This window comes from Musca vetustissima, unplaced genomic scaffold (genome assembly GCF_032173495.1).
Source record: "Musca vetustissima isolate MV318-11 ecotype Yass unplaced genomic scaffold, APGP_CSIRO_Mvet_v1 utg109262, whole genome shotgun sequence".
Classification (NCBI taxonomy): Eukaryota; Metazoa; Arthropoda; class Insecta; order Diptera; family Muscidae; genus Musca; species Musca vetustissima.
Window position 1 is genome coordinate 2,812 of NW_026885972.1, and position 13,400 is coordinate 16,211.

A 13,400-nucleotide genomic window follows, 5' to 3' on the forward strand; every position below is an offset into this window, starting at 1 on the left:
TAAAGAAAAAAATAGAATTGAAAAGATTATTGCCTCAAACATTGACCTGATTTTTTGCAACGAAAATGGCGACCTTGAACTTGAATCAATTTGAGAAAAAAATAGTTTCGGTCGGTCAACTTTGTTGTTGTTGTTTTTTTAATATAAAATCTAAAAATAGTTCTCTGTACACGCTATCTATTGGCGAAGTATCAAAATGTTTGTGCCTATTGTGTTGTGTCATGCAATGCAAGATCTAATGGTGGTGGCGTCTTTTTGTCTAATACAACCGATCAAATTGTGTTTGGAGGTAAAAACATATGTTTTGGGTTTCCTCATTCTACGAAGACCTTCGAATATTGAAATCATCATATAAAAAAATGTTACAGGAAAATTCACATACATATTTACGATCGACATTTTAATAAACATAACTTTGGGGTGGTGCTGACATTATGGAATGCGTCCTTCTTCTCAGGATTTTTGTTACAGAATTTGGTTCTTCTTCTCGGGCTTTTGGTACAGCATTTGATTTACTAGCGTATAATACTATTACTTAGTTTTGTGTTAAAAAATTTAATTATTAATTGTATTTTAAAACAATATCATCTGCTAATAAATCATCAAACAAATTTATTATGGAACACCTTTTGTATTTGGTTCGAAAGTGATTTTATTTATTCAAAAAAATTGCATTTGCCCAGTTTAAGTGAAAATCAAAATTGAAAATCATAAAAGAAAATAAAAATTTGTTCCAGCTCCCATATATAGCCAATGATGCCTTTAAGTATACATGTCTTAAGAACCCAATGGAAAGCCTTTACATCGGCTCATCCATTGCTGAGAGGGGCATTGTCATATGCCGTTCTGTGGCCCACAAGTAGTTTAATACAACAAACAATAGAGGGTAAAAATATAAGTAAGTATACAATCAACTTTATAAAATTATAAAATAAACCAATATTTTTCACCACGCTACCCCCAATAGAAACCTATGATTATATGCGTGCCTTAAGATTTGGCATCTTTGGTGGATTGTATGTTGCACCCACATTGTATGGCTGGGTAAAACTGACATCGGCCATGTGGCCACAAATGACATTACGCGTTGGACTTATAAAGGTGAGTATTTTAAATGAATAGTATTTATATGGAATTGTTTTAATTGTCATTCTTGTTTTTAGGCTGCCATCGAACAATTATCCTATGGACCATTCGCTTGTGCCAGCTTCTTTGCTGGCATGTCTTTACTGGAAGGTAAAACAAAAGAGCAAGCTGTCCAAGAGGTGAAAGACAAATTTGTACCAACATTTAAGGTAAGTACATATATAGTAAATTAAAAAAATAACTTGTAAAGTCGTTAACAAGTGCAAGTTCGGCCAGGTCAAAATTTTTACACCACGAAGAACCAAACATGTTAATATTGACATACATATCTTCACTCTGTGGTGAGGGAGTTGTGTCTTTGCATTTATGATCGGAATTAAATGAAATTTGGCACAGCTCATTTATTTGGCCCAAGGACGAACCCTATTGAAATTGAGGAAAAAAGGTATCTTTCGATTTGCACGAAATTTGGTATTGCATATTTAATTGAGTCTAGAATGATGCGTGCTAAGTTTCGTGAAATTAAGTTCAGATTTAGATATAGCTCCCATAAATATTTTCGTCAAATTTTAGGTTAATGATGCACCAAAGCTCCTATATATCTTTCGATTTGTACAAAATTTGACATGGTGTACTGAATTAAGTCTAGAACGATGTATACTAAATTTTGTGAAAGTCTGTTCAGATTTAGATATAGCCCCATATATAGCATTTCCACATTAAATGAAACCTTTTACAAATTAAATGAACCCTTTTCCAAATTAAATGAAACCTTTTTCAAATTAAATGAAACCTTTTCCAAATTAAATGAAACCTTTTCCAAATTAAATGAAACCTTTTCCAAATTAAATGAAACCTTTTCCACTTGAAATGAAACCTTTTACAAATAGAATGAAACCTTTTCCAATTGAAATGAAACCTTTTACAAATAGAATGAAACTGTTTCCAAATTAAATGAAACCTTTATTTTATCTAAGGAAATATAATATTTGCACTAATTTTAAACCAATATTTGAAAATTAAATCAAAGAATATTAACAAATATAGTTGTATGGCTATGTAATTAACATAAATATTCTTTAATTCGGTGTGATTTCATTTAATATCTTTACTACATAAAACTAAATAAATAGTAATACAGACTGGGGTATTTCTTGACATTTTAATAAATAAATATTTAAGAACAAGAATTGAACACCCGGTCCTAAATGCGAAATACATATTTGACTTAATAAATTGTTGATGATAAGGTAACTGCTTGTCTTAATGAAGGGGTTCCCGACTTGCAGCTTGTGGGATTTTCAAAACCATGTCCATAACGTAGTTAGAACAATCTTGCCGAGTAAGCTTTTGAATACTTCGCTCGATTACATCAACAATGTTATGTTCCATTGAAACGTCACACAGCTCAGCTCTTGCACATAATTTTATTTTTGAAAATGCATTTTCGATTGGATTTAGCATTGGAGAATAAGGCGGTAAGAATTTAAGGTTGCATCTTTTGGATTCGATCAAATTTTTTATGTCATGTCGCTTGTGTATTTGAGCGTTATTTTCCAACTCTGGATTGATTTTCTCAAAAAAAAAAATTCTATAAATAATTTAAATCTGTCTGCATTGACACTGGAATTAGAAACAATTGTGTGATGTACAACTCCCGCGTTGTTTATTGCTGCAATTATAGTGACATTACGACCTCTGACCGTAGGCAACACAATGTGTGCTCTTGTTCCTTGTCTTGAACGGGCTTGGGTTCTTCGTATGTGAAGATTAAATCCACACTCATCAATGAATATAAATTTTTCTCCTTGTTGGGGTATCCATTTTGTAAAGTCTTGAGCATTTTTTGTCTCAAGCCTAATGTTCTGGAGTCATTCTTTCGTTCTATTTCAATAGAGGCCATCTTAAACGTAATTTTTAATTTCCGTAATCCATATTCTATGCAGCTTGTGGAAATATTTATATCATTTTCTCTCAACAGTTTAGTTTTTATGGCTTTGAGGGTAATTCCAGGTTGACTTTCTATATAGAACTCGATCAGACTTAAAACTTGTGGTGTCAACAACTTAGTTCTATTTCCTCCACGCTTATTTTCCTTCACTGTTCCAAAATTTTGTTTGTATCTTCTTATAAATGTTTTTTCGGAATTTATTTTTATGCAGGTTAAATTTGCAGTAATTTTAAACCAATATTTGAAAATTAAATCAAAGAATATTAACAAATATAGTTGTATGGCTATGTAATTAACATAAATATTCTTTAATTCGGTGTAATTTCATTTAATATCTTTACTACATAAAACTAAATAAATAGTAATACAAACTGGGGTATTTCTTGACATTTTAATAAATAAATATTTAAGAACAAGAATTGAATACCCGGTCCTAAATGCGAAATACATATTTGACTTAATAAATTGTTGATGATAAGGTAACTGCTTATCTTAATGAAGGGGTTCCCGACTTGCAGCTTGTGGGATTTTCAAAACCATGTCCATAACGTAGTTAGAAAAATCTTGCCGAGTAAGCTTTTGAATACTTCGCTCGATTACATCAACAATGTTATGTTCCATTGAAACGTCACACAGCTCAGCTCTTGCACATAATTTTATTTTTGAAAATGCATTTTCGATTGGATTTAGCATTGGAGAATAAGGCGGTAAGAATTTAAGGTTGCATCGGGAAGCTCTCATCGGGAAGCTCTTTACATACGAAGAACCCAAGCCCGTTCAAGACAAGGAACAAGAGCACACATTGTGTTGCCTACGGTCAGAGGTCGTAATGTCACTATAATTGCAGCAATAAACAACGCGGGAGTTGTACATCACACAATCGTTTCTAATTCCAGTGTCGATGCAGACAGATTTAAATTATTTATAGATTTTTTTTGAGAAAATCAACCCAGAGTTGGAAAATAACGCTCAAATACACAAGCGACATGACATAAAAAATTTGATCGAATCCAAAAGATGCAACCTTAAATTCTTACCGCTTTATTCTCCAATGCTAAATCCAATTGAAAATGCATTTTCAAAAATAAAATTATGTGCAAGAGCTGAGCTGTGTGACGTTTCAATGGAACATAACATTGTTGATGTAATCGAGCGAAGTATTCAAAAGCTTACTCGGCAAGATTGTTCTAACTACGTTATGGACATGGTTTTGAAAATCCCACAAGCTGCAAGTCGGGAACTCCTTCATTAAGATAAGCAGTTATCTTACCATCAACAATTTATTAAGTCAAATATGTATTTCGCATTTAGGACCGGGTATTCAATTCTTGTTCTTAAATATTTATTTATTAAAATGTCAAGAAATACCCCAGTTTGCATTACTATTTATTTTGTTTTATGTAGTAAAGATATTAAATGAAATTACACCGAATTAAAGAATATTTATGTTAATTACATAGCCATACAACTATATTTGTTAATATTCTTTGATTTAATTTTCAAATATTGGTTTAAAATTACTGCAAATATTATATTTCCTTAGATAAGAATAAAGGTTTCATTTAATTTGGAAAAAGTTTCATTCTATTTGTAAAAGGTTTCATTTAATTTGGAAAAGGTTTCATTTAATTTGGAAAAGGTTTCATTTAATTTGGAAAAGGTTTCATTTAATTTATAAAAGGTTTCATTTAATCTGGAAATGCTATATATAAAAGAAACGCTGCATTCAATACTTTTATAAATATGGCACGAGGCGGACAACAAAATTAAGCGAACCTGGCGCATAGATCTTTCTACTACTAAAGGAATATTTACGATACTATTTATGCCTGGCACTTTTTTACTAGTTTTTGCTTTTAAATTTTTAATCTATGTGGCTACTGAAAATTTGACGATGTTCAACAGTTCCTGAGCTAAGACTTCGTATACTGTGATTAACGCATTTTTTGTCCCTCATTCCTGATGATTGTTTTTTTAACTCCTGTATTTTTTTACAACAAATTCCGAATACTTATTATTTACTTACAATGACAATGAATTGTTATCAGTCATCCATCCCGTGAAAATATCTTATCTTGTTAAAAAAGAAAAAATAAATAAATAGGTCATCACCATGTAACTTTGAATTTAATCAAAAATTAACCGATTTTCTTTTGTATTGCAGGTTGGTATTTGCATATGGCCCATTTTACAGACCATCAACTTTTCCATGGTACCCGAAAGACATCGTGTAGTGTTTGTAAGTATTTGTAGTTTAATGTGGACCACCTTCTTGGCTTACATGAAGACAATGGAAATTCATGAGGAGGAAGAACAACAACAACACTACGATGACGATGTACAACGGGGGAAGGCTTTGACCATGTAAATACGTCTACTGAACCTTAGAATAATTTTTAGTGCAATTTATTATTTTTTTTTTTAATTTTTAAGTGTTATTATAATTTTAGGGTGTTATGATGTTAAATGTGTAAAAAATGAATAAAATGCATTTATTTGTTTGTAAAATAGAACAAAAATGTTTTTTTAATTATTTAATATGATATTTTGATCCAATCTATGTAATATGAAATATTTTTAAAAATGTATTTATTTTTTATTATTATTATTTTACTTATTTAATATGTTCTTTGATCCAATCTATGTAATACGAAATATTTGTAAAAACTCCCGGCTTTTGTCCACAAGGTTTAATACTCCAAGATACCAAACCAATTTGTTTGTTGTTTAGTAATAAGGGACCACCAGAGTCTCCAGAACATTGACCCTTACCATAACCTCCGGCACAAAGATTAGTTCTGTGTATTACAGATAATAACGATAAACGACATTCGGTTAGGGTTATGGTTTTCAATGAGACCTTATGTAGTCTGGGGGTAAGTGTACCCATGGTCTGAAAGTCATAATGAAAATAATTATTTAAATTATTGAATTTGAATCATTTCAATCTCACCTCATTAAGGCCCCATCCAATCAGTGTTACTTCTTTATTTTCATATGATGCCATGGATTCTTCCATTATTTGGACATGTCCTATGTTAGGGAAAAGTGGTAAAGGATTTGCCAATTTCAATAGGGCAATATCATGTATTGCCACAGTCGGATTATAGCCTTCATGTTTGATAATCTCTTCTACATCTTTATATAGTGGAATAAGTGGTTTCAGTTCATTACTTCCATATTGTATTACAATATCCTTGGGAGACCAGATAAATGTAAAACAATGAGCTGCTGTCAAAATCCATTGTGAATTCAATATTGTTCCCGCACAAAAATGTTGTTTGTCTTTGGCGCGCCGCAATGAAACCTAAAATGATAAATTCGGGATTATATAAAGAAACATTTAAAAATATTGAAAATGTTTTATATTTAACAAAAAAAACATTAAGTTCCGACCGGGCCTAACTTGTCATACCAAGAAAATTAAAGATACGGACATTTATTTGCAGTAAAAGTTCAAACTTTCGCTTGGGGTTAAGTGCGAGTTAAATGACCCACCATAAACCAAGTTAGCAAATAAGGAAGATCTTGGCCGATTACATTTATCCTAGTTCATGTCCTAGCTATGTATGTACAGAATAACGTGTTAAAATTTGAAACGTTTTAGATTATTAGTTTTTGAGTTCTCGTGTCCGCCATTCGTAAAAACACTGTTTTAAGAAAAACGCGTTTACAGTTTGAGAAGCACTATTGCCGTCACTTGATGTTAACACAATTAATCGGCTATATCTTCAAGAGTTTTTTATAATTTTACCTGAAATTCTTGAATTAGCATAGGTTCGAATTAAATTAAAACACAAAATTCAATTTTTTGAAATCGAGAATTGGGGGTCCCCTTTAGATCTGACTCAGCCACACTATTTATAACAAAATAAAAAAAATACGCATCTATACAAAGTTCTAACTTTCTCGCTCTATTCTTAAAGACATTCACGTTTTTTGGTTCGGATTAATTGAATATAAGTTTGGATGAATTTCGAATGGATATAAAATTGGGATATCGAAAATTGACCTTCGATTTATTTACAATTGGTATTTCAAGTTTTTTTTAATGAGTTGAGGCGTTGGGTTATTTGTCCACACTCGGAAAACCCCTCCTACTATGAAAAAGCAACGAAAAAGAAAACCAAAATACAAAAGGTCACCTTGATATCTCCTTATCAAGCAACGAGAAATCAAATTGATCATGTTGTGATAGACGGAAGGCATTCATCCAGTGTATTAGACGTTCGATCGATACGAGGAGCGAATATCGATTCGGACCAGTACCTTGTAGCAGCCAAGGTTCGCACTCGGACAACACAACACGGAAACTTGACGTCGAAAAGCTGCAACTTACCCACCTGCTTGACGAAAGCCCTTCTTGTCCCGATAAAAGTCAACAGGAGTCAGAATGAAGTCCGGAAAGCCTGTTGACAGACACAGACAGCATGTTGAGGATCTGGAAGGAGCATTTTGAAAAGTTTCTGGTATCAAATAGTGGCGGTGAAGAGGATACCCCAGCAAAGATGAGATCAGAATAACAATCAATCGGCTGAAGAGTAATAAAGCAGCAAAACTAGTGGTCAGCAGCAAAACTAACGACTACGGTGGCTAGGCCATGTTGTGCGAATAAATGAGTATGCCCCAGCTCAAAAGGCTTATAAAAGAGGGCCTACTGATAGTTCACTCAGAAGGGGAAGGCCACGAATTAGATGGAAAGACCAAGTAGAAGTCAACGTCTCGTAACATGTTCTTTTAAATTGGAGGAGATGCTTATGGAACAACCGTTCTGTAACAAGCGAGCTAAGTAAGTTTCAAGTTTTGGACACTACAATACGAAATACACAAAACGATTTGCCAGACAATTAGCGGTACGATCAATTTTTGTTAATTTTATTCCCCTTGCCCCTCGTTCCTACAAACATAGACTTGCCGCAAGTAAACTCGCCTATTCTTAATTGGGATTTTATCATGGGGGCAAAAAAACTACTTTATTCAATTCTAAAAAAAGAAAAGTTCACTTTGATTTTTAATTCATTTTGAATATTTCGATTAACCACATTTATTTCAATATTTTCTTCAAGAAAGCCAAACGCTTCGAGCCAATAACAATTAAATTTCCACTTAATATACCATCAATACCGCTCAAACCCTCTTGACTGTCACCGAAATCTTCCTCATCTTCAGCATCCAATATGGTTTCCAAAATCCAAGCAACATATGCTGATACCTCAGTGAAAACACCCGGATATGGATAGGCTGTGCAGGGTTTACGTGACCACGACACAATACCAACTTGGGTATTTTTAACAATCAAAGGACCACCAGAATCACCACTGCACTGGCCTTTGCCACCCTCCGGTACACCAGCACAAATATTTGTCGGATGGATATCGATGCCATGTCGACGGCTACATTCGGCATCACTGAAAATTTCTAAATCGACTTTCTGGAGATGTTGCTGAACCACACCACCAGTCTGTAAGGAAAGAGGGAATTTTAAAGAAAAATTATCTTGTCCTCTGTTTTCAGGACTTACCGCATTGAGACCCCAACCAACTAGCGTGGCTGGAGTTTCAGCATCAGTTTGCAAATTAAAATCAGGCAACCGAATGCCCAGAAAATCTTTTTCCACATTAATCGGTTTATCCAAACGCATCAAGGCTATATCATGAATATATTGATTCGAAGGATCATAGCCTTCGTGAACGAAAATCTTCGTAACATTGGAAATGTTCGTGGAGTTACGATCCAATTCATTGCTGCCATATTGGATGTTAACTTGGTGAGGTTCCTGCTTCACCACACAATGGGCAGCCGTTAATACCCAAACACGATTTAACAAAGAGGCACCACATGCATGGCGACCCGAAGAGGCACGTCTCAGAGATACCTTTTTTTATTTGCGGATTATTTTGAGGATAATTTTAAAGGAAAATAATTTACCAACTTACCATATATGGATACTCTCCAGGTAAAGCCACACTGCCATTTACGATTTTTGTATGAAATGCCAGGCTACAGCTGAACAAAGCCCCGAATACGCTGAAAATCAGCAAATAATCCAAATTCTTCAGCTGCATGTTTAAACTTCCGATTCCACTATACGATTGATGTACTATTCGCTTCAAACTCTTGCATTTAAATATTAAAATGGATTTGGCCTTTTGATTTTCGTTACACCATGCTGTTTTCATTAACACTTGGTGTGTGTGGGTGTTCATTCGGTAACGGAAAACCGATAAAAAACGTTTATGTGAAATTTCAATTTCGTTTCATAGTTATGTATGAGTGTTTTTACTTTTCCACAAACATTTTTCTTTTTTGTATGATTAACTAACAGTGAAAAATATCCGCGCCAATATCTGCAAATCAAGGTCAATGTTTGTTAAAAGTTTTGCAAAAAACAAAGGTAATTCGCTTGTCTACTACCCTTTGATGCTCATTATATGTGGGTGATTAATAAAACATTTTCCTATTTCAGTATTTTCACTTTTTTTACGAGCCGCATCGCACATCGTTACACATAACAATGTCTACATTTTTGCTAAAATTCAAAGCAATACTTACGAAATATCCGGTAACACGGGGTATGGTCTCCTACAGTTTGATATGGCCCACCAGCAGTTTAATTCAGCAAACATTTGAGAATAAAGAATTTGGTAAGTATGGAAAAGAAAATTAAACTTTATACTAACTAATCAACTGGCCGATAAATTTTTCATTTTGATCAGATATACAGATTTTTTGAATATTTGTTGCAAAATACATGAAATGTACTGAAGAGATTATAATTATTATTGTCCGGTCACTCCATTATACACTTTTTCACCCACTCAAAAAAATATTCGAAGCACTTTTAGGCACTTCCAAAAATGTTGGGTTAGGTTAAGGGATGTTCGGCTGCTGATTGCAATCGTTCACTCAGGCACATTTGTCCATTGTGTTCATCCCTGATACCTGAAAAGAGAGGATAAAAGAGAATGGAAAATAGAATAAATAGTGGAAGTTGGATTATAAATTATCAATTTCACATTTGCCGAACTGCCACTCAGCGATGGCAGAGTAAATGTTCAATTGTTTCCAGCTCTTCCTCGTCCTCACATAGACGACAATAATTCACTACGTTGACGTCCTATTTTGAAGTGAGAGATCTAATCTTGCAGTGACCTGTTATGATCCCCACAACGATTTTATCTCTTGTTATGGGATAACAGCGAAGAAGTTGTACGGTGAGAGAATTCTGGCCAGATGGTTTTCGAAATCCTGCATCCAGGTTCGGATGACCATCTGATGCCGACTAACTCTTTCCCTTCTATGTTGGTATATAAAATCGTTAACTACTTCGTAGTTCTCAAGTTCCACATTTGGTCCGAGTCTACTGGACGTCTTGCGCGTTGATACCATCTGGTTAGTCTTTCGCCATTTACCACTTGGGCAGGCTCCTTCCCAATTTGTTCAAAGGGGGCTGTTACCGCTCGCAATGTTCGACCCATTATATCGATGTCATCGGCGTAAGCGAGTAACATGTGTTGTTTGGTGTACAGAGTGCCACTTCGGTTTACCTTTGCGTCTCGAATGACCTTTTCAAGCAGGATGTTAAAAAGGTCACACGACAAACTGTCACTTTGTCGGTATTGAGGGGCTCCGATAGGTCCTTTCTTATCGTTCATAGTCGTATTAATTTTTCAGGAATGCTGAACGCAGATATGGCTTTAAACCCCTCTGAGGACGGACGGGGCTTTCGAATGCGGCTTTGTAGTCGACGAAAATGTGGAATGTGTAGAAGTATTTTTCGTGGGTATTTTTCAGGATTATGGCACAGTGTGAAAATCTGATCTATAGTGGATTTGCCATATCTGAAGCTGCTTTGATAAGATTCAATAATATAATTGACCATTGACTTAAGACGTTCACACAGCACTCTGGATAGAACTTTATATGCGATGGGAAGGAGACTAATTCCTCTATAGTTGGCACATATTGTCTTGTCTCCTTTTATGTGCACGGAACACAGGATGCTGATGTTCCAATAATTGGGCATGCATTCCTCTAGCCAAATTGTACTAATCAGTTCGTCCTGATCAGCATCTGACTACCGGTCTTGAATCTCGACTGGTAATCCATCGGTGTCTGCTGCTTTATTATTCTTCAGCCGATTAATTGCTATTCTGACCTCATCTACAATCTAGACCGTAATCTCTTATTGATTCTGGGGTATCTTCCTCGCCGTTATTACTTCATACCAGAAGCTTTGCAAAATGCTCCTTCCAGATCCTACTCCTTCCACGCTGTCTGTATATGTCACAAGGTTTTCATCTTCATTTCTGAATTAGCAGAATTTTAATGTCATTGCTAGGGTAACGGTCATATGCAGTTTCTAGGCGCAAAATATGTCTTTGGTCTGCTCATCTTTGTCTTCGGCCGGAGTATGGGCGCAAATAAGACTGATGTAGAAGTATTTCGCTTTTTTATATTCGGATTATAGCAATTCGCCCATATACTAGAGTGAATCTGAACAATCTACTGCCACATAATGCAATAACATAGTGCTCAAATAAAATTCCCGACCGATTTAAGGAATTTTGAACATATATTCAAAAATATATACCCCACATATATTTTTCAATATTTGCGTGGTATATTTATATGCTATATGGCTTCATTATTAAAAAATCTTCACCAATCACCTGTCGTTCGATATCTTGGACCAGACTATCGAAGGTATACCTGTCATTTAGGAATGATATGAACTTTCCTTCTTTTTCATTTTAAATAGGACATTTTGATTGGTGGCGTTGTTTACGTTTCAGTTTATATGGTGGGCTTTTTGTGGCCCCTACATTATATGGATGGATTAAGGTATGTTAAATCTATTACATATTAATTTAATTATTATATTTTAATTTAATAATAAGTACATTTCTTTTTCTACAGATATCATCAGCAATGTGGCCCAAGACATCCCTTCGAACGGCAGTTATGAAAGCAGCCGTCGAAACAGTATCCTATACACCGGCTGCCATGACATGTTTTTATTTCATTATGAGTTTATTGGAAATGAAAACATTGGGTGAAGCATCGGCCGAAGTTAGTAAAAAATTTTTACCCACATATAAGGTATGTAGCTATTTTTTCAAATGGGAATATTTATTAACTGTTAGTTTTATTTCAGGTTGCTGCCTCTGTGTGGCCCATTGTGGCCACCATAAATTTCTCTGTGATACCAGAGAAAAATCGTGTACCTTTCATCAGTGTTTGTAGTTTAATATGGACATGCTTTTTGGCCTATATGAAGCATTTGGAACATCACGAAATCGATGATGAAGAGAAATTTATATTGGCCAAGAAAAAAGAATAGTAGATATAAGTGTTGTATTATTTATTTTAGGTATATATTTATTTTGTTGTGTTGTATGTGGTGTAACCTCTTAGTTATTAGACTAAATATATAGTAAATTATTTGTTTATTTTTTAAGATTATTTGTTAATAAATGAGTACGATAACAAAAATGAAAATAATATAAAATATTGATGAATAAATAGGATCATAACTTTAGATGTAAGTTAAAATATATACACAATATATTAGTTAACCCTGCAAAAAAATAAAAAAAAAAAACTTATTAAAATTATTGCTTTCAAGTACTAGTAACTTACACAATCTCTAATCAGTTCCATAAAAATAGTTCTGAGCATGGCTTAATAATAATGCCGCCTGATAAGTCCAGATGATTTTACCCAAGCTGTGAAAATGATTTCAATTTTGACGTAATCATCAATTTTGACTTAATCGCCAATTTTAACTTAATGGAAAACATTAAAAAAAAAATTGACAGTACGTGATTTTCAACCAAAATTGTTGATAATATTCGCTTCTTATACGACCTGTTTATTGAACCTTAGATCTGAGCTTAAATTTATCTCACAAGACCATATCGGCCTTACCCAACCATAATTCTGACGATTTATTTCCCATAAAAAAAGTGATTATACTCATGTTACTGTGACCTTATTGTCTGACCCGCATACATATTGTAGTTCCCCGAAACCAAAAAGCAAACTCCAGACCTGGCATACATACAAATTATTGAGTGATTATAATGCAGCGAAAATAATAGTAGGAAATTGGGTCAATGTAGTTTCATTCAAAAAGGCAGGTAATTTGAATATCATTATCATTTGTGGGTAGTAATATGTAATTACTTCCGATATCATATCAATTGTTTTGCACTCCACACTAAAGATATGATTAAAAAACTCCTAGATTATAGGGCAGATTGTCGTGAAAACAACTATTTTTATAAAGTAAAAACGACACTGAGTTCTACGGGTCGAATACGGTGTGCATAAAGACGTGATCCTATAAAAATGTCTTTAA

General features: G+C 34.0%; 4 protein-coding genes across 4 annotated transcripts; 2 read left to right on the forward strand and 2 right to left on the reverse strand.

The window, feature by feature from the left end:
- Positions 1 to 752: 752 nt before the first annotated feature.
- Positions 753 to 5,405, forward strand: LOC133333343 (mpv17-like protein). Its single transcript, XM_061541657.1, has 4 exons — positions 753 to 898; positions 968 to 1,101; positions 1,164 to 1,295; positions 5,202 to 5,405. Exons 1-4 carry the CDS (start codon positions 754 to 756, stop codon positions 5,403 to 5,405), a joined length of 615 nt encoding a protein of 204 aa, XP_061397641.1. The 5' UTR covers position 753.
- Positions 5,406 to 5,651: 246 nt separating this feature from the next.
- LOC133333346 (chymotrypsin-like protease CTRL-1) lies at positions 5,652 to 6,056 on the reverse strand. The gene is made up of 2 exons (XM_061541658.1): positions 5,991 to 6,056; positions 5,652 to 5,930 (listed from the first exon to the last, which is right to left on the reverse strand). The coding sequence occupies exons 1-2, from the start codon at positions 6,054 to 6,056 to the stop codon at positions 5,652 to 5,654; spliced, it is 345 nt and encodes a 114-aa protein (XP_061397642.1).
- Positions 6,057 to 8,081: 2,025 nt separating this feature from the next.
- On the reverse strand, positions 8,082 to 9,102 carry LOC133333347 (chymotrypsin-2-like). Its single transcript, XM_061541659.1, has 3 exons — positions 8,974 to 9,102; positions 8,559 to 8,912; positions 8,082 to 8,498 (listed from the first exon to the last, which is right to left on the reverse strand). The coding sequence occupies exons 1-3, from the start codon at positions 9,100 to 9,102 to the stop codon at positions 8,082 to 8,084; spliced, it is 900 nt and encodes a 299-aa protein (XP_061397643.1).
- Positions 9,103 to 9,551: 449 nt separating this feature from the next.
- On the forward strand, positions 9,552 to 12,380 carry LOC133333348 (uncharacterized). The gene is made up of 4 exons (XM_061541660.1): positions 9,552 to 9,681; positions 11,799 to 11,881; positions 11,957 to 12,139; positions 12,195 to 12,380. Exons 1-4 carry the CDS (start codon positions 9,552 to 9,554, stop codon positions 12,378 to 12,380), a joined length of 582 nt encoding a protein of 193 aa, XP_061397644.1.
- The last annotated feature ends 1,020 nt before the right edge of the window (positions 12,381 to 13,400 follow it).

Bases quoted from the DNA above. Each gene is read 5' to 3' on its own strand.
- LOC133333347 (XM_061541659.1), bottom strand. From the start codon at position 9,102: ATGCAGCTGAAGAATTTGGATTATTTGCTGATTTTCAGCGTATTCGGG. The intron at 8,913-8,973 runs GTAAGTTGGTAA...AAATAAAAAAAG, and splicing joins CTGGAGAGTATCCATATATG to GTATCTCTGAGACGTGCCTC. The intron at 8,499-8,558 runs GTAAGTCCTGAA...CTTTCCTTACAG, and splicing joins TTGGTTGGGGTCTCAATGCG to ACTGGTGGTGTGGTTCAGCA.
- LOC133333343 (XM_061541657.1), top strand. From the start codon at position 754: ATGATGCCTTTAAGTATACATGTCTTAAGAACCCAATGGAAAGCCTTT. The intron at 899-967 runs GTAAGTATACAA...TACCCCCAATAG, and splicing joins AATAGAGGGTAAAAATATAA to AAACCTATGATTATATGCGT. The intron at 1,102-1,163 runs GTGAGTATTTTA...TCTTGTTTTTAG, and splicing joins TACGCGTTGGACTTATAAAG to GCTGCCATCGAACAATTATC.
- LOC133333346 (XM_061541658.1), bottom strand. From the start codon at position 6,056: ATGGAAGAATCCATGGCATCATATGAAAATAAAGAAGTAACACTGATT. The intron at 5,931-5,990 runs GTGAGATTGAAA...TATGACTTTCAG, and splicing joins TTGGATGGGGCCTTAATGAG to ACCATGGGTACACTTACCCC.
- LOC133333348 (XM_061541660.1), top strand. From the start codon at position 9,552: ATGTCTACATTTTTGCTAAAATTCAAAGCAATACTTACGAAATATCCG. The intron at 9,682-11,798 runs GTAAGTATGGAA...CATTTTAAATAG, and splicing joins ATTTGAGAATAAAGAATTTG to GACATTTTGATTGGTGGCGT. The intron at 12,140-12,194 runs GTATGTAGCTAT...GTTTTATTTCAG, and splicing joins AATTTTTACCCACATATAAG to GTTGCTGCCTCTGTGTGGCC.